Here is a 20,337-nt window from a genome sequence, read left to right as displayed (position 1 = left end):
CATTAAACCCCACAACTTTCGCTGCATTGAGGACTCCCCATCCCCCACCTGTTCTGCTTTCTCTCACTCACTCAATGTGTTAATTGTCAAATATTTTTCAGGCATTGTGCTAATCTTGAGAAAGCGAGCACAAGAAAACGTGTCCTGTTGGAACTTCTTACTCTGCTCCAGTCCGAGGTTCAAGCAACTACCAAACAACATAATAAGAGCTAACATTTATTGGAGCCCCCTCATTCCTCACAACTCGACGTGAGGCAGGGGTTATTATTAGGTATCCCCCATTTGCATACCGCCTAAGGAAACTGAGGTTCGGAAAAGTCGAGAGGCTTGTCAAAGGCGCACAGCTAAGTGGCAGGCACTGCAAGCATGGCAGACCACGAGCTTCGCCCCAGACTCCACCCAGAGCAGGGTAGTGACCCCGAGGTGCGCGGCGCTCCGCGTTCCACGCCTGCGCGCTCCCCAGGGAACCCTCCTCTCCTCACCCTGGCCCCAGCGCAGGTCTCCCGGCCAAGGTTGCGGGGCGGGGACGGAGGCGGGGGCGGAGGCGGGGCGCGGGGCGGTGCCTGCGACGCTGCAAGAAAGGAAGTAGCGTCGCCGCTCTTGCGGATCCAAGCTTGCTTCGTCATTGCCACCCGAGCGCTGCACCATGGGGCCCGTACCGCGCACCCTGGAGCTCTTCTATGACGTGCTGTCCCCCTATTCCTGGCTGGGCTTCGAGGTGACGCTGGGGGAGCCGCCTCGGCGGGGCCTGGGGGTTGAGGGCAGAGGGAAGAGCAAGCGCTGGGCACAGGGACATAGAGCCCGTGAGATTCCTGGCGCTGCCCACGGAGTTAGGATAAGCAAAGCGCGCGCCAGGGCTGAAGGTCACTTTGTGTGCTTTTAAACGGGATAAAGTTTATCGAGCCTTTATATCCTAGGACAGTAGTTTTCCCGCGGTGGTTGAGAAGAGCAGGGGGCAACTCCAAAAACTCTAGGAGAAATCCATGGCACAGCCACCTCTTAGCCCCCTGATGGCAATCGGGGGGCGGGGTGTAGAACAGAATGGAAACCATCCACTGGAGCAAAAATCCTGGAATCAAGTTATAGAAATGGAGAGAGTTTTACCATTTCCAACCAAACAATTTAGGATGTCCTCATCTACTCTGCGTTAGAGCCTCTGGCTAGTTTCTTGCCATGAAACTGCTCTTCCCTTTTCCTCAGCCGTTTCACTTTGTCTTCTTCACCCTGACTCTTGTTCTTCACCTCTGCCCTGGCAGGTCCTGTGCCGGTATCAGAACATCTGGAACATCAAGCTGCAGTTGCGGCCGAGCCTCTTAGGGGGGATCATGAAAGACAGCGGTACAGAGGGAGAGGTGTTTGCTGCAGGGAGCGGGGTGTGATGATTTCAATGGCCCGGGGGAGCTGTCCTCAGCTGGGTCTTTATATTGGCACCGGCAGCTAGTAAGTTGCCCTCTGCTCAAGACCCGGGACGCTTAGGTCTTCTCTCACTAGCGTGTCCACCTTCCACTTGCAGGAAACAAGCCGCCAGCTATGCTTCCCCGCAAAGGGCAATACCTGAGAGAGGACATTAAGCTCCTGAGACAGCATTTCCAGGTTCCCATCGAGTTCCCCAAGGATTTCTTCTCTACGATCCTTGAAAAAGGTAAAGAGAGTGGGAAGCAGGTGTGGTGTCCAGTGGAGAGCAAAGAAGCCTAACGGAAATGAAGCATCGCCTTGGGACACCTCAGGGTCAGAGCTGAGGGAGCTGAAGGTGGCCGGGCAAGGAAGGGAGGAAGAGCAGGCAAATCGCAACTCGGCTGTGAAAAACAGGAGACAGGCTGAGGGCGATTGAGCTCTAGGGATGTCAGAAGCAAGGAAGAACTGGTCCTCCATTGGGCTTGCCTCCGCCCCACAGGAAGTCTGTCCGCCATGCGTTTCCTCACCGCCCTGAGCTTGGAGCACCCGGAGATGCTGGAGAAAGTGTCCCGGGAGCTGTGGATGCGCGTCTGGTCACGGGTGAGGGCGGGGCTCTGGGAATCCTCTGGGAGGACCCTGGGTGACTTTCTGACCCTCCGCAGACCCCCTTCCAGAGCCATCATCCTGCCCTCCCCTGTCATTCACTGACCTACTGCTATCCTTCTCTGGTACATCCCTCTCCTGGCCACCCCCTTCCTGCTGAGCGTTCTCTCCCTCCCAGGATGAGGACATCACGGAGCCCCAGAGCATCCTAGCGGTGAGTGTCCTGGCTCCGCACCCACTGCGCTCACGGAGAATCTGAGGACCGTTGGCGTTTGCGGGTGAAGGGGACAGTCGTTTTTTTATTGCGCGGAAAAGGTCATAGTTATTTGAGGGAAAAGCATGCCTGTTTTTGAGGGGACAAATTACTGAAAAGTTGGAACAAAGAGGATTCTCAAAAGAATATCTTATGATTGAAAGGGGAAGTACAAAAGGAACAATACACGGGTAGAATTTATTTCATGAAAAAAGTCAATGGGAGAAAGATAGTAAGTGTTAGAACCCCCAGATGGGGAGGAACAGAGTATTCGCAAGTCTCCAAGGACTCCAACACAAACCCTACCAACACATCCAGAGTGGAACGCAGGAGCCTTTTAAAAAGAAGCTTTACAAAAACAACAACAAAAAAGTAACTGACTAATGCCAGAATTATACAGAAGTCTGCATCAGAACAAATAGAAATAATTCAAAACATTGACCAGCCAACCTTAGACAGAGGTATAAAAAGTTAAGTTTTTCTTCAGGATTAAATCAGGAAATTCAAAACAAGATTTTCCCTCCAGTTTACCAAAAACATTGTTGAGGCATATTCAAATTTAATATATAAAATAACAAGTCACACAAAAGTTAAATGTATAAAGAACAGCCAATATATCGTCTAGCATCTTTATTCCTACAAAGTGTATGCATGATTTTTATTTTGCTCTTTTACTTAATTTTTTTTTTTTTTTTTGTGAGACAGAGTCTCACTCTGTTGCTGGGGCTAGAGTGCCGTGGGGTCGGCCTAGCTCACAGCAACCTCAGACTCCTGGGCTCAAGTGATCCTCCTGCCTCAGCCTCCCGAGTATCTGGGACTACAGGCATGTGCCACCATGCCTGGCTAACTTGTTTACGTAATATTTAACAGTTATTTTCCATGTCATTTTTAACTCTTTGAAAGTATAGTTCTTCATTTCCACATAGCATTTCCATTTAGTGGACTTATTTTTTTTTTACTTAACCATTTCCCTATTGTTAAACATTTGATCTGGAACACAATTCTCTAATTTAGCAAAGTCAAAGACAGTGCCTCCTTAAGATGGACTGCATGACTTCATGAGTCCTGCTTCAGGTGTAGGAGGTCAAGTTGCAGTGGTTATCAAACATAGCTGTACATTAAAATTACCTGGAGCACCTTGGTGCTAACCTCCCCATCCCCCCAAAACCCTGCACATGGAGATTTTTTTAAAGCTCCCCAGGAGATTCAAATGTGCAGCCAAGTTTGAGAACCACAGATCCCAAACAACAGCATAATGCAAACTGAAGCCTTTATGCTTGTCTGGAAGCCAGGTAGGTGGCTGCAGCCATGTATGTTGTTCCTAAGTCCTTAGGAAATTGTATAGGAATTAGAACCCATCTCTTGGTTCAAATAAAGCACAAGATATTCAGAAATTCTGAGAAGTAGGAAGGAAAGAGCCCCAGACTTGAATTCTAGGGACTTAATTGGCTCTGCTACTAACGAGCTCTGTAACTCTGAGAAAGTAATACAGCACCTCTAGACTTCAGGCTCCTCATTTGTGAAATGAAGAGGTCTGGCTAGCTGGACTCTAAGATATCCCATGGCATTAATTTCTGTGACTGACTCTGTGCCACCTGCTCTTTTCACCCATCTTAAGAATTGGGAGAAAGGAAACTATTCCTCTTGGCAAGGAGAGATCCCCACTTGTGGGTGGGTAAAGTCATTGCCAGGAAATCTTGGGGGCAGAAAATAAAAAAATCAGAGTTTTCTCATGAGAGCCCACCTCCCACAGTGCAGACACAGTTGTGTTCCCCCCACACCCCTTTAGGCTGCAGAGAAGGCTGGTATGTCTGCAGAACAAGCCCAAGGAATTTTGGAAAAGATTTCAACACCAAAGGTGAAGAACCAGCTCAAGGAGACCACCGAGGCAGCCTGCAAATACGGGGTGAGCAACTCTTCCTAGCCCCTGTCCTCGAGGCAGAGACTGAGAATCTCTGGGCGTGGGTCCCCACGCTCCTGTCCAAAACCTCCTCCCCATCATGATTCTTCCCTGACACTCTTGAGACAACCCTCATCGTCTCCCTTCCTTTGCCTGAGCTCAAGGGATGGAAGGGAAAGAGATTGATGGTGAGAGAAAAGAGAGCATCTGAGGGTTAGAAACAGAGAAGGCACCTGGGGCCATGGGGCCTCTTATCAAACGCCTCTTTGGCTACTTTGCTTCTGTGACCCCAACTTGTCAAAGCCTTCAACACCAACCTGACAAATACCTGTTCCATCCCCTTCCTCCCTGCACTGTAACTGGTTTCTCCAGGCCTTTGGGCTACCCATCACTGTGGTCCATGTGGATGGCCAACCTCACATGTTATTTGGCTCTGACCGGATGGAGTTGCTGGCGTACCTGCTGGGTAAGTTAAAGGTTCAATGCTGGGCTGCCTTTGACCCCAGCCCCACCTCCATTATATCAACTGACCAGAAGGAGGGGTTCAGAGCAAAAAATATTCTTGGCACTTCCAACAACAGAGCCTGATACAGATAGTGCTGCTCAAGTTTGAATGGGGAGGGGCCGCCTTCACCCCCATAGGAGAGAAGGAAACCTTCTGTACCTTGAAGCCAAGAAGGATCTTTCTAGAAAATTCCTGGGGACTTGTGGGGCTAACTTCTGCTGCCAACACACCTGAGATCAGTGTGTAGAGTGTGTGATTGTCTTCATCCAGGAGAGAAGTGGATGGGCCCTGTTCCTCCAGCCGTGAATGCCAGAATTTAAGATTTCCCGGAGGAAGTAAACTATTGGTATAAAAAAAGCAGGCCATCTGCTTAACGCCCCGTTTCCTCCCCCACACACAACAGGACACTGGGGCTCAGGTTTCTCTACCTGGTGGGGGCATCCTCTGTCTTCCCCTGCCCCCAGGGATGCTGCGCAGGGGTCCACCGCTAGGCTTGTGGCTGCCTGTACTTATGTGCCTTTCAGAGATCCCTAAATTCTGCTGTCCCACCAAATAAAATAAACCTAATGCCATTAAGCAAACATTTCTGGGTCTGTGTCTGTCCTGGGGTTGTTGGCATATTCTCATGCCTATGCACACATCATGCCCATTCGAGGGGTTGGGGAAGAAGAACTCTTCCTGTACTTCCAGCCAGCCCAGCCACACAGCTGGCCTTGGGCAGCTTGTGCAGAAGGAGCAAGAATAGTCCCCCCTTTTCTTACATAAAAATAAATAGTCTCCCCCTTGGTTTCTCTGTTAGGGACAGAAAACTAAGCCATATGGACTCTGCAAGTAACTAGTTTGGCATTTGCTGTCTTCTGACCAGCCATGGTGACTGAGACAGGGCTGGGACCTCAGGCCCAGTGGGAGTGAACAGCGAGGAGACTAGAGTATGGCTGAGCTTGTGCCCAGACATTTAAACCAGGTCTAGCTACACGGACCAGCAGAACCAAGGCAAGGCAGTGCAGAGAGTCCGGCTGGAGTGAGCGTGGCCTGAAGAAGTTGCGCAGGAGACCCTGAGAAAACCCCGAGGCTTCTCTCCCTGGACTAGGACAACCCCTGTTCCCTCTCACATCCCTAGAGCTTTCCCATCCCTCCAACTAGTGACCCGAAGTCACTGGTTCTGTGCCCACTGTGCAATAATTAGAATCCCCTGAGTTTCAATAGTATTTTGACTTCTTTGAGAATACTCCTTATTTGGAAGCTAAAACCACACCTGGACACCTGTTGGGAACCAAATGCAGAGCCTTAGATAGAGTAGAGGGGCTTTGGAAGTAGATGTCATCTTCACTTCCATCCCTCACACTGGCCCTTTCTCTTCTCATGTTCCATTTTCCCCTTTCATCCCCCATTGCTTTCTATCACCCTCCTCTCTCCTTTCCCATGACTCCAGCATCCTCCAGGATAAAATCATCTTCACCAGACTTATCTGTGAAGTGATGTCAAAAGTACATCTCCAAATTAGTACTCCCCTCTTCAAAGGAGTTTCATGACATGTATAGCTAATATAAAATAAAAATATGGAAAGATGTCCAATATTTAAAAAAACATAAGAACGAATTAAAACAAAATGTAATTCCTGTAAATCAAAGCTGCCCAGAACATTGTGAGTGGAGACAGCTTTATGAATAAAGATGCTCATCTCAGCACTGTTTATTGATATCAAAAATTGTGAACAACCGGAACATCTAACAGCAGGAGAATACTTGAATAAATTATGGTATATTCAGTAAGTGATGTTTCATAGCCATCAAAAATTATATTTGTGAAGAGTTTTTAAGAACATTGGAAGTTCCTAGGATATAATATTGATCAGAAAAAGACAAAACTATATAGTATGATTTCAATATGTCTTGATGTATAAAAATATGGTACAGAGGACATTAATATATTCTCAAATAAAATATATCAAAATCCATTTTCTTTGTATACTTTTTTAAATTTTCATTTTTTTAATCACATTCTGGTAAACAAAAAAATATTTAAATGAAAAAAATAGTTTTGTACGTTTACATTGTGGTACAATTGTGCACTCTTCCCATTGTTTTCTAAATGTATTAATTGCTTAACTTAATCATGAGTCTTCTCCAGGGCATAAGTGGGATAATGTCGTGTGGTAGATGCATAGTTCCCCATTTTGCCCAATTTTCTTTTAAAGACTTTGTCCTCCTATTTTCCTAGTCCAATGGCTAACTTTAATCTTCTCTGGAGGAACTACGCAATTTCTAGACTAATCCTTACGCTCATGGTCCAGATTATAATTTCTGAAGCCCTACCAAATAGAATCCAAAACAAGAAAGGGGAAAGGCCTGGAAAGCAACTGTATGTTTGTTAATAGAGGAATATTCTTTTCTTCTAATCCAAGGAGGGCTTCATACTTATTCTTAGTATCTACCTCTATCCCCTTCTGACCAATAGTTGTAATGGAATATGAAATTCTCAATTATCCCAATATTCAGAATTCAATACTGAGCCTCTTTCTTGCATTATAATTAAAATAGCAAGCTTTATGCTTCCCAAACAACCTTGTTATGTATATATTTTCTTAGGTAAAGTTTCTAGAAGTGATTTGTTTTTACAGCACTAAACACAAGTAGTAATTTTAAAAAATGCATGCATATGATAAAGTCAAATAAAAACAGTGAAAGCAAGACAAGTGAAAACTGAAGAGTCCCCTCCTTCTTGCTCTCATTCCAACTCTAGTGTTTTATATATCCTCCTTGTAAGACATAATACAGAGAGATTCCATATGCTCTTCACACACTTTCCCCCATGGTAACATCATACATAACTATAGTATAATAACACAATCAGGAAATTGACATTGATATGACCCATCCATCTTATTCAGATTTCAGCAGTTTTACACACATTCGTGTGTTATTAATGATTCCACATAATTTTATCACATGCAGACTCCTGTGTCCACTACCACAGTTAAGATACAGAACGATTCCAGCATAAAGATCCCTCCTGCTACCCTTTTATAGCCACAGCCACCTCCATTCCTTCATTCCTCCCCACTTCCCTAACCCCTGGCAATCACTGATCTGTTCTTCATATAATCTTGTCATTTCAGGACTGTTAAATAAGTGGAATCAGATTTGCTTGTTTTCTTTCCATTTATTTCTCTTGAGATCTAGCCAAGGTTTTGGCATGTATCAAAAGTTTGTTCCTTTTTATTGATGAATAGTAGTGCATGGTATGTATGTACTAAGTGTGTTTAACCACTCACCTATTGAAGTACATTTGAGTTGTTTCCAGTTTGGGGCTATAACAAGTAAAGCTGCTCCAAACACATACAGGTTTTTGTGTGCACATAAATTTTCATTTGTCTGGGGTAAGTGCCCAGGAGTGCAATTTCTGGTTCCTATGGTAAGTGCACGTTTAGTTTTGTAAGAAACAGTTATACTCTTTTCCAGAGCAGCTGTACCATTTCACTTTTCTACCAGCAATGCATGAGTGATCCAGTTTCCTCACATTTTTTCCCCACTACTTTTTATTCTAGCCATTCTGACAGATGTGTAGTGGTGTCTTATTGTTATTTTAATGTGCATTTCCCCAGTGATGAAAGATGTTGAACAGAACATACTTTCATGTGCTATTTGCCATCTGTATCTCTGCAGGGAAATGTCTGTTCATGTCTTTTGCCCATTTTCTAATTGGATTGTTTTGAGAAATTTCTACATTGTTTTTAATAATAGATTTTTAAAGAATGTACAAACTATAAGAATATATTTTTGATATAATAGAAGAAAATGATATGAACTATTAGGTAATATTAAAGAATTAATGTTAATTTCATTAAGTGTGATAATGGCAGAGTGGTTGTGCACAAAAAGTTCTTATCAGTTGGAATTGCATTTTGAAATATTTAGGATAGAAGTGATAAGATGCTTTTTAAAAGGTGGGAGGTGGGAAGGAATAGAAGAAACAAGACTGGCAAAATGTTGATAATTGTTGGAGCTGAGTGATGGATGCATAGGGAGCTCTTTATACTATCCTCTTATATATGTTGGGATATTTACATGTTAAACTCACAGAACAGGAGAAAATATTTTCAAACTATTCATCTGACAAGGGATTAATATTCAAAATATATAAAGAAGCCTGAGCAAGAGTGAGACCCTGTCTCACTAAAAATAGAAAGAAATTGGCTGGACAACTAAAAATATATAGAAGCATACCTGTAGTCCCAGCTACCCGGGAGGCTGAAGCAGAAGGATCGCTTGAGCCCAGGAGTTTGAGGTTGCTGTGAGCTAGGCCGACGCCACAGCACTCTAGCCCAGGCAACAGAGCAAGACTTTGTCTAAAAAAAAAAAAAAACCCAAAATATATAAAGAACTCAATAGCAAGAAAACAAATAATACAATTAAAAATGGTAAAAGGACTTGAATAGACATTTCTTAAAAGACGACCAAATGGTCAACAGGCTTATGCTCAACATTACTAATCATCAGGGAAGTGCAAATTAAAATCACAATGAGAAAGCACCTCATATCTTGTCAGAATGGCAATTATCAAAAAGATGAAAGATAACAGGTATTGGTAAGGATATAGAGAAAAAAGAATCCTTGTATACTGTTGGTAGGAATATAAATTAGTACAGACATTATGGAGAGTAGGACAGAGGTTTCTCAAAAAACTAAAAATGGAACTATCATATGATTCATCAATCCGACTTCTCAGTATATATCCAAAAGAAATCAGTATGTCAAAGAGATATCTGCACTCCCGTGTTCATTGCAGCATACTCACAATAGCCAAGATATGGAATCAATCTAAGTGTCCATCAACAGATGAATGGATTTTTAAAATATGGTATTATATGTGTATACACACACACACACACACACACACACACACAGAGTCATGTAGCACTTAATGGGAGATATATTCTGAGAAATGCATTGTTGGACAATTTCTTTGTTGTGTGAACACAACAGAGTGTGCAGTACTTACAGAAACCTAGGTGGTATAGCCTACTACACACCTAGGCTATACGGTATGGCCTATTGGTCCTAGGCTACACACCTGTACAGCACGTTACTGTATACCAGCGGATGCTGAAGGTTGGGGTGGCTGTGGCAATTTCTTCAAATAAGACAACAATGAAGTTTGCCGCATCGATTGACTGTGCCCTTCATGAAAGATTTCTCTGTAGCATTCAGTGCTGTTTGATAGGAATTTACCCATAGAACTTCTTTCAAAATTGGAGTCAATCCTCTTAAACTCTGCCACTGTTTTATCAATTAAGTTTATGTAATATTCCAAACCCTTTGTTGTCATTTCAACAATGTTCACAGCATCTTCACCAAGAGTAGATTCCTTCTCAAGAAAGCACTTTCTTTGTTCATCTGTAAGAAACAACTCCTCATCCATTCAGGTTTTATCATGAGATTGCAGCAATTCAGTCAAATCTTCAGGCTCCGATTCTAATTCTTGTCCTTTTGCTGTTTTTACCACGTCTTTAGCTACTTGCTCCACTGAACTCTTGAATCCCTCAAAGTCATCCATGAAAGTTGAAATCAACTTCTTTTAAACTCCTGTTAATGATGATATTTTGACCTCCTCCCATGATTCATGGATATTCTTATGGCATCTAGAATAGTGAATCCTTTCCAGAAGGTTTTAAGTTTACTTTGCCCAAATCCATCAGAGGAATCATTCTCTGTAACCGCTATAGCCTCGCAAAGTGTATTTCTTAAATAATAAGACTTGCAAGTCAAAACCACCCTTGCTCCATGGAATGCAGAATAGATGTTGTGTTAGCAGGCATGAAAATGACATTAATCTCCTTGTACATCTCCATCAAGGCTCTTTGGTGACTAGGTGTATTGTCAGTGAGCAGTAATATTTTGAAAGAATCTTTTTTCTGAGCAACAGGTCTCAATGGTGAGCTTAAAAGATTCAGTAAACCGCCGGGCGCGGTGGCTCACGCCTGTAATCCTAGCACTCTGGGAGGCCGAGGCGGGCGGATTGTTTGAGCTCAGGAGCTCGAGACCAGCCTGAACAAGAGCGAGACCCCGTCTCTACCAAAAATAGAAAAAAATTAATTGGACAGCTAAAAATATATAGAAAAAATTAGCCGGGCATGGTGGCGCATGCCTGTAGTCCCAGCTACTGGGGAGGCTGAGGCAGTAGGATTGCTTGAGCCCAGGAGTCTGAGGTTGCTGTGAGCTAGGCTGATGCCACGGCACTCTAGCCCAGGCAACACAGTGAGACTCTGTCTCAAAAAAAAAAAAAAAAAAAGATTCAGTAAACCATGTTGTAAACAGATGTACTGTCATCCAGGCTTTGATGCTCCATTTATAGAATACAGGCAGAGTAGATTTAGTATCATTCTTAAGGGCCCTAGGATTTTCAAAATGATAAGTGAGTATTGGCTTCAACTTAAAGTCACCAAGTGCATTAACCCCTAACAAAAGAGTCAGCCTGTCCTTTGACGTTTTGAAGCCAGACACTGACTTCTCTATAGCTATAAAAATACTAGACGGCATCTTCTTCCTACAAAAGGTTGTTTTGTCTACATTGAAAATCTGTTGTTTAGTATAGCCACCTTCGTTAATGATCTTAGCTAGCTCTGCTGGATCACTTGCTGCAGCTTCTACATCAGCACTTGCTGCTTCACCTTACACTTTTATGTTATGGAGGCAGCTTCTTTACTGAAATCTCATAAACCAACCTGTTAGCTTCAAACTTTTCTTCCGCAGCTTTGTCACTTCTCTCAGTCTTCACTGAATTGAAAAAAGTTAGAACTTTGCTCTGGATTGGGCTTTGGCTTAAGGGAAAGTTGTGGCTGGTTTGATCATCTATACAGAACAGCAAAACTTTCTCGATGTCAGCAATGAGGCTGTTTTGCTTTATCATTCGTGTACTCACTGGAGTAGCACTTTCAATTTCCTTCAAGAAATTTTCCTTTGTAGTCACAACTCAGCTAACCATTGGGTGATAGGCTTAGCTGAGCTTATCTCAGCTTTCAACATGCCTTCCTCATTAAGTTTAGTCAGTACTAGCTTTTGATTTAAAGTAAGAGACGTGAGACTCTTCCTTTCACTTGAACACTTAGAGGCCATTGTAGTAGGGTTATTAATTGGCCTAGTCTCAGTATAGGGTCTCAGGGAATAGGGATGCCCAAGGAGAGGGAGAGAGATGGGGGAACGGCCAGTAGATGGAGCAGTCAGAACAAAACAGGCTTTATCAGTTAAGTTCATTGTGTCACATGGACACAGTTTGTGGTGCCCCAAAACAATTACAATAGTAACATCAAAGATCATTGATCCCAGATCATCATAACAGACATAATGCAAAAGTTTGAAATACTGTGAGAATTACCAAAATGTGACACAGAGACATAAAGAGAACACCTGTTGTTGGAAAAATGGCATCCATAGACTGGGCTCATGCAGGGTTGCCACAAACCTTCAGTTTGTAAAAAATATAGTGCCTGCAAACCACAGTAAAGTGAAGTTCAATAAAACGAAGCATGCTCACACATGGAACAAAGACACAGGAAGTAAGTGAGTGAGAGAAGTGAAAAAGAGATGCAGGAGTCCAAGTGGAAGACAGGAGTTTGGGGCCCATGAGTTGTCATTCTCTTTCTCAGAGGAGTCATAGCCCCTTATACAACTGCTATTCCCAGGAACAAGCAAAAGTGGAAGGAGAAAAAGGTAAACACTCAGACGCCCAGGTAAGAGGGGAGTGGAGGCTAGGAGGCCAGCTGGACCCTTGCTCCTTACTCATCCTTTAATCCCACCCCACGGAGTTCCTTCAATGTCTTTGGGAGAAACTAACACCCTTGGCTTGCATGAGACCAACTCCCTCCTTAGCCAAGCCCACAACCAAGGGTGTGGCAGGCTCCAGTTAGTACCAGATTGGAAAATGGTATGGGGGGTGGGAGTAGGAAATTGAGGGAGGATCAAAAGATCATGAATCATTAAAGTACCAACTATTCACTAATGACCAATAAATAATACAACAAATATTTATTGTCTACTCCATGCCTAATATTGAGATGGACACAAAAGGAATGCGAACAAACCCTATCCTTCATGACGCATTCCTGACCGCCCCCCTTCTCAGCACTAAGTTTCCTCTCTGAACCCCAGTAGCGCTTTGTAAGCCCCACCCAACATTTGTTACTTTGTACCTTGTCTCACAGTCAGTTGTATACACGTCTTCCCTCTTCCGGACCGTAAGCTCTTTGAGAGTGTGATTCCTATCTGATCTATGATTGTCTATACCAGTGTCTGTACAGCAAGTGAACAACAAAAATTTATTGGATCCAAGCTTGATAACTCACTGCTGCTCAGGGTGTGAGGAAGCAAGCACTCCTGCAATGCCAGTGGGAATATGAATTGTTACAATTTCTTTAGAGGACAATTTGGCAGTATGCATCAAAAACTTCACTTTTAGGAATTTTCTGACATGTGAATAAAGACACCTATGGAAAGATATTAATTGGAAAATCCTTTAAAAATCTAAATGGTTGTCAGTTGGAGAGTCACTAAACAAATTAATAGTTGTTCTAGAAAATAAAATACAATTAACTATATGACATATTATAATATAAAAATATATTTTGAAAGAATATAATAGATGGGGCCAGGTGTGATGGCTCATGCCTGCAATCCCAGTACTTTGGGAGGCCAAGGCTGGAAGACTGCTTGAGGACAGTTTAAGACCAACCTGACAACATAGAAAGACCCTGTCTCTACAAAATATAAAAAAATTAGCTGGCTACAGTGGTGTGAATCTGTAGTCCCAGCTACTGGGGAAGCTGAGGCAGGAGGATCGCCTAAGTGCAGATGAGACATTAGAGGTTGCAGTGAGCTGTGAATCCTGCCACTGCACCCCAGACTGGGTGACAAAGTGAGACCCTGTCTCTAAAGAAAAATATATGTATATAATAGAAATGCAAAGAAATAAAGAAATAATATTTGCAAATGGGATTGACTGTGAAGATATATGAGGAAACTTTCTGGGTGTTACTAATGTTTTGTATCTTGATTAGAGTTTGAGTTACACAAGTATATGTCTTTATCAAAACTCATGCAATTGTCCCCCTAAAATCTGTGTGTTTCATTGTAGGCAAATTTTACCTCAAAGGAAAAAAATTAACTATAAACAAATATAAAACTCTAATTACTTCTCTGCATGCTGAAGCATAATGTTTAGGCAGAAGTGTACTGATGTTCACAACTTATTTTAAAATGTATCAAAAAATAAGATGTATTGATGGATAAAAGGGATGGATATATGAATACACATGTAAAAAAGTAAGTAAACTATAATGTTAATTATTAAATCTAGGTAGTGGGTACATGGGTGTTCACTGCAAAATTCTTTACTGTATGTTTTTAATAAATCACAATAAAATGGTCTATATATATTGATATATATATTTTTTTAATTTTTTAAATTTCAGCATATTATAGGAGTACAAATGTTTAAGTTACATATATTGTTCTTGTCCCACCCCAGTCAGAGCTTCAAGCGTGTCCATCCCCTAATCTATATATATTGATATGGAACAATCTCCAACATATATTGTTAGGTGGAAAAAGCAAAATATAAAGCAATAGCTATAGCATGCTCCCATGAATATAAAGAAAGGGAGTCTGTATGTATTACTTTTGCATATTTGTAGTCTCTCTGGGGTGGGGATATCCAGAAAAAGCTGGGAAACAGATCACCTCTAGGGAAGATGACTGAGAGACTGCAGTTTGGGGGTATAAAGGAAACTTACTTTTTTACTATAACTTTTTTGACTGTGATATTTTATACCAGAAGTATACATTATTTTTAATTAACTAAAATAATTCTATTTTAGTAATCCATATCTTAAATCTTTATGTTTTTTTAAATGTGAAAATATCCAAACATTGATACTTTCTTAGATACTATCTTTAATCATTATTTAATTATTTCATATGAGTGTCTTATCTTTCTACCCACATCAGAAAATCCTAAAGACCAAGATCAAATGTGTTAGCTTTCCTGGGTAGATATCCTTAGAAGTCAGCACAGGGCTATGTGCAATGCAGTTACAAACAAATGCTCCAGGGCTAAATCCGGTCCCAGTGACAAGAAGGTGCCTCCTGCTGCTCCCACACAGATGTACCCATTATATAACATTCAAACCACAACTCTGGCCTTGGCTGTAGCTCACTAAGCTGGAGGAGCAGGGTGGGGAAGCGGTAATAAACTTGTAAACTGGAGCTCAGAAAGGTTAAGGAACTCACCCAAGGTCACACGGCTAGTAAGTGGTAGAACTGGGATTTGAAACCAGGTTTGGCCATCTCCAAAGCACATGGCTGAACCATGGAGCCTCCTGTTTGCTCATATCTAGGGGCATTTTCACGTGGGACTCTGCTGCCAGTATCTATAGACATTTCTATCAAACACAATGCCTTTTTTGTTGTTGTTACTCAGCAACACCCACACGCAATTTCTCAAATTTCCAAATAGCTTTTTGTGGCTTAGTGCCGAATATCGAGGCTGCAGCAACTGCCTCAGCCCCACTGTTCACTCAGGTCTTTCCTAGTGAGCTTTGTCCAACATTGAAACTAGTGGATGAGGATGAAAGTGTTGTAGTATGGAGGGCACAAACAGACCACAGGAGAATTCAATGAAGCCAAATTGAGAGTCTTTATTAGCTGGCCAGCGACCACCTCCGCCCGCATAAAAGCAGTACGAGAGGATGGCACCATCTCAAGTTTCTACGAGGGTTTTATACTATTTTTGAGGGAGGCTGTGTGGCACAGTGCAGGTGTTCAGGGAACAAAAGCGGGGAGTGAAGTCTGGGTTGTAAGATACAAGGTCACAGGGCATAGTTGCCCTCACAGATCTCTGGCGCCCGAAGGCAGATTACAAATCCTTAAAGCAAGCTGCAAGCAGGGTTACAGAAGCAGATGGCAGTTATTAGACAAAAGACTATTCTTTCAGTGTATCACTTCAACTATGTAGCTATAATTTAGCTAGCCCCTGGTTTTCTGCTTAGTTCATTTATTAACCCCTTATTGTAAAGCTCTCAGCTCACCACAAAAGCATGTATTTATCTTCACCTGCTTGAGGATTTATGATTCATCGGAAGCATTTCCATCTCAGAAATATCAATGCTGCTTACCCACTTCATGTTAAACCATTTATCCACCTTCCCTACGCATCTGGAGGAGCTACGACTCAGGCAATTAATGAAGAGAAAAATACAGCCAGCTGAATTAAAAGGTCAAGGTTCTGGGAGTTTGGTTTTAACTAAACAAATCATGGACTTTCTCCAAGCTGGTTTCCTCCTCTGTAAAAATGAAAATGGTAATCAGACTTATCCCACAGGTCTTTTATTAAGGATAAAATGAAATCACGTATGTGGGCCAAATCAATTGTTTCTACACAAAGAGATATACATATCTATGACCACCAATATCCTTTTAGAAGTCACCTGCATTGGGTTCTGTGGCTATTCAGTTAAAAGTTCTATCTTTTATAATCAGTCTTAATTAGCTGATAAAAGGTAAGCATCCTGATACAGAGCCTGCCATCTTAATTTCCCTATCCTGCCTCATCTGTCGGTAACTTTATTTTATCTTCTGATGGTCTCCTTGGCTACCTTCGCTGCCTGAAGACCAGCCTTTTCTTAAGATGCCAAAATGGTGGGGGAAAATAGAATCTAACCTCTCCTCCAGAAAAGACCAGAATAACGATCTCAGAATGCCATAGGTGTTTTGTTAAATTATCATTAGGAGGGAAGCCCAAAAGAGTGTTCAGAGTGAAATGACGCAGTGCTTAAGAGCCAGGGTTCGGGGGTCAGACTGTGGGTTCAAATCCTGACCCCGCCCTTAATTAGCTACTCACCATTCCTTGAGTTTCTGGCCTCATCTATAAAATGGACATAATTATAGAAACTACCTCCTATCATATTGTACGTATTTTAAATTATTTAATTTGTGTAAAGTATTTAGCACAGTGAGCAGACACAAAAAACATTCTACATATATTGGCTACAACTATAAAGCAGACCCAGATTCAGAAACACGAAATCACGGAATACAAAGCCACAGAGACAAGCACATTGCAAGAGGCAGCCCGATCTCAGTGGGAGTCAGGCCATTAGCTCGGCTTTTCCCTTGTTCCCCTTGCTCTCTCGCTTCCCTTCGCCGTCATTCCCCAAAATGAGGTAGGAATCATGGGCAGAGAGGAATAATTAAATCTCCAGCAGAGCTTGTCAGAGACAGGCAAGTAGGAAGGGGAATGCCAATTGAATTAAGTGGTGCATTCATGTTTTGCTAAGAATATTAAGTTGATAAAAAAGAAAGGAAAGGAAGACCTTTTGGAAACAAGTGGGCCATATATATTCAGGGCAATAAAAAATTTCCATATTGTTTGCCACTCTAACATTTCTTAAAATTCATCCTGAGGAAATAATCCAAAAAAAGGGGAAAACTACACATAAGACGTTCATTGCATTATTTTTTAAATGGCTTTATTAAGATATAATTCACTCTTTTAAGGCACAATTCAGAGGGGTGTTTTTAGTATTATTCAGAGTTGTGTAAACATCACCACTATCTAATTATAGAACATTTTCATCACCCCAAAAAGAAACCCATTAGCAGTTACTCCCTGTTTCTCCCTCCCCTCTAGCCACCCCCTAGCAACCTCTAGTCTACTTTCTGATTCTTGCAGCATTCTTTTTAATGACCAAAAAAATGTCATAAAATGAGCTCAATTATCATAGGGTATTTTAATCAAATTATGGCATTTGCATTCAATAAAATAGTATATGGCTGTTAAAAATTACTACCATGACTGTATCAACAGGCGAAATATATACTGTATAAAGTTTAAAATTTCTTAACAATACAAAGTGGTGAATATACTCTGATTCCAACTAGCGCACATTATGGTTTGTATATAGACAGCCTGGAAAAAATATGTAAAAATCTTAAATGGCCATGTTAGGATAATGAGATTGTGGGTCATTATTTTCTTTAGCTTTTTGATGTTTCATAACTTTTTTTAAACAAATGCAATTTTTAGAAAATCGATTTTAAAATATTGGAATAGAGAATATATGAACAGCCTAGCAGGCAGCAGTCTAGCCTCTCTGATTTGGATCCAATTGTTACCTCAATTAACAAATCTCTTCATTGCAACCAAGAGCCTTAGCTACAAAGGTCCTCCTTTCCCAGACTGCATAGGCCCCCACACTCAGAAGTTCAGGCCACAATGCTGGCCCTTGCCTCTTACTTAACCTACACCCCCACCCCCAGAACTCACTCCTTAACAGAGTCCCCTTACTTATCATACATACCGATGACCCTTGGCCAATTTCCTTCTATTCATATATGAACTGTAGATGGAAATCCTGATTCCAAATACTTTCCCTACATGAGCTGAATAGGAACGAAATTGGTGGAAACAAAGCAACAATCAGCCCTCCTCTCACTCCCATTCCTACTTCAAATAGAGACACACCTCATTTAGAGGACCACAGCCTTCCTGCTAGGTCTCCTTCCTCTCCCCACTATTAATCTGGGACAGAGAATCATTTTCAACAATGGACCACCACCACCGGCGCATACATACCAGTATGGAAACATTCATTGCCATTCTCTCTCTCTCTCTGAAACACACACACACACACACACACACACACACACAGTCCCTGCAGAGCCTGGCTGAGCTGTGTGCCCACTGTCTGCAGCTCCCCTGGATTTGTCCAGTAGTAACACTCTGGAGGAACAGAGCCCAGCCCTGTCTAACCTTCTCTGGCTCAAGGACAAAGTGTGCCTCCACCCGCTCTCCACCTCACACCTACTTACTGCCTGACTCACAGCTAAAAAGCGAGGCTTCTGGATCTCCGCTGGGTGTGGTGAGGTCAGGTGAAAGGACAGCCTTCTAATAAAAGCATGACTCTACTCAATGAGCACCTACTACGTGTCAGGAACCATGTTAGTTTTCAACATTTAGAGATGACTGAAACCGATCACTCACCTTGAGAAGCTCATACTGGAAGGAAAACAGTTAAATAGAAAACTACTGTATAACCAGGTAAGCAGTGGGTCAGATTTAGGGAGGAATGCTGTGGAAGCTCTGTGGACACAGGCTCCGCAGCAGGTATCATCTCCGAGGTGGACATTGAAAAACCAAGAGTTAGCGGGGCCAAGGAGCGTACACACGAACACCTGTGCAGAAAACAGGGCGCCGCGGAAACAGCACTCAGGCACCCCATTCCATGCCCACCCCACTGCCGGCCGTGTGCAGTGCACTCTGAGAGCTATGGAGATTAAATAAGCCAGGCACCTGGGAGAGACGGCCACAAAATAAATTACCCAAATAGAAGGCAAAGTGCCCCGGGCTGCAATTAACATACAACATGCATTGAGAAGAAAAGAGAGGGAAAGGTTAATTCCAACTCTGGTCCTAAGGGCAAAGCTCTTAGGGAGTGAGAGGAGAACTGACGTTAGAGCACTGTACGGGGCAGAGTGAGCAAAAATCAGAAAAAATCTGAGGTGCGGCAGTCACAGGAGGTCAGCCTTGGGGAACGAAGGGGAGGAGGCAGACTGGGCCGGGACAGAAAGACTGGGCAGAGCAGAGGGCGGGGCCCGTGGGCTCCACCTCCCCCTCCTGCCCCCCCAACCCACTTTCTGAGGAGTCTGTGCAGACAGGTGAGCCAGGAACTCCTGGGCCGGGTGCGGGGGCGGAGGGTCCTGGGATCAGGGCAGAGGTGTGAGGAGAGGTCTGTGGCTCCTTGCTTTACAGCGTTCTGGGGACTCTCTACGGGCCGCTTTTGGGGTACGGGCTGCCACGGGTTGTTGCTGCTTCCGAGGAAAGAAAAGGCTTCCCCTTCCCCTCCTAGACCCTGGGCTAACTCCTGGCAGGAAACTTGAAATTGAGTTTAGTGGGTTAGGATCAGCAGAGGGTGAGAATGGGACCCTGGCAGATATGGGGTCTCAAAGACGACTGGACTTACCAGGGGCCCTGGCTGTGGCCTTGGGCCTTGTCTGTAAGATTCTTTCCCACGCAGTTGTGTCCTGTGGCTCTCTTAAGCCTGTGTGAGCTTTCTCCCTCTAGCTGGAGCATGGGCTGACTGTGGAGAAAAGAGGAAGACCAGGTCAGACAGGGTAAGTGGGGCTCCCCCCTTCTCTCTCCAGCATGGTCCGACTGAGAGCCCCTGGCTGGGCAGGTCGGGGTGGAGGTCCAACAGGAGCAATAACAGGGAAAAGGCAGGGCCTGCCCCATCACCTGGATTCCAGAGATGCCGGTGTGCACTGAGGCCCCAGGCAGAGTGCACCCAGGACTGGATCCTGGGTGGTGGAGAGGGACAGAGCTGGAAGGGAGACTGCAGGGAAGAAAGAGAAAGGAAGGAAGGCAGAGCCATGACACAGTAAACTCATGTGAGCGCTGGGGGTCAGGGCTCCTGGGCTGGTTTCCTGGCTATTCCACACACACTGATATGGAGAGAGAATTGTGGAGCTGGAGGGGACCCTGTAGATCATTTATCTGATTTGAGATTGAAAAACCTGGAACCCAAACAGAGGAGTATAATATGGTTACTTTGGTATCCGACAGAGCCATGATGCCAATTGCTAGTTTAGACACAACAGCTGTGTGTCTTTTTGCAGGAGCCTGGAGAGGGCC

The 20,337-nt window shown here is 43.3% G+C and overlaps 1 protein-coding gene across 1 annotated transcript; it reads left to right on the top strand.

Annotated features, from left to right (window-relative positions):
• The first annotated feature begins 573 nt into the window (after positions 1 to 573).
• On the top strand, positions 574 to 5,231 carry GSTK1 (glutathione S-transferase kappa 1). The gene is made up of 8 exons (XM_012650596.1): positions 574 to 718; positions 1,257 to 1,338; positions 1,514 to 1,642; positions 1,895 to 1,995; positions 2,177 to 2,212; positions 4,041 to 4,157; positions 4,524 to 4,617; positions 4,927 to 5,231. Exons 1-8 carry the CDS (start codon positions 647 to 649, stop codon positions 4,974 to 4,976), a joined length of 681 nt encoding a protein of 226 aa, XP_012506050.1. The 5' UTR covers positions 574 to 646; the 3' UTR covers positions 4,977 to 5,231.
• Positions 5,232 to 20,337: the final 15,106 nt, after the last annotated feature.

Source organism: Propithecus coquereli, unplaced genomic scaffold (genome assembly GCF_000956105.1).
Source record: "Propithecus coquereli isolate 6110/MARCELLA unplaced genomic scaffold, Pcoq_1.0 Scaffold334, whole genome shotgun sequence".
In the NCBI taxonomy this organism is placed as follows: domain Eukaryota; kingdom Metazoa; phylum Chordata; class Mammalia; order Primates; family Indriidae; genus Propithecus; species Propithecus coquereli.
Note: the sequence above shows the minus strand (reverse complement) of the source record. Positions and strands in the feature narration are given on the sequence as shown.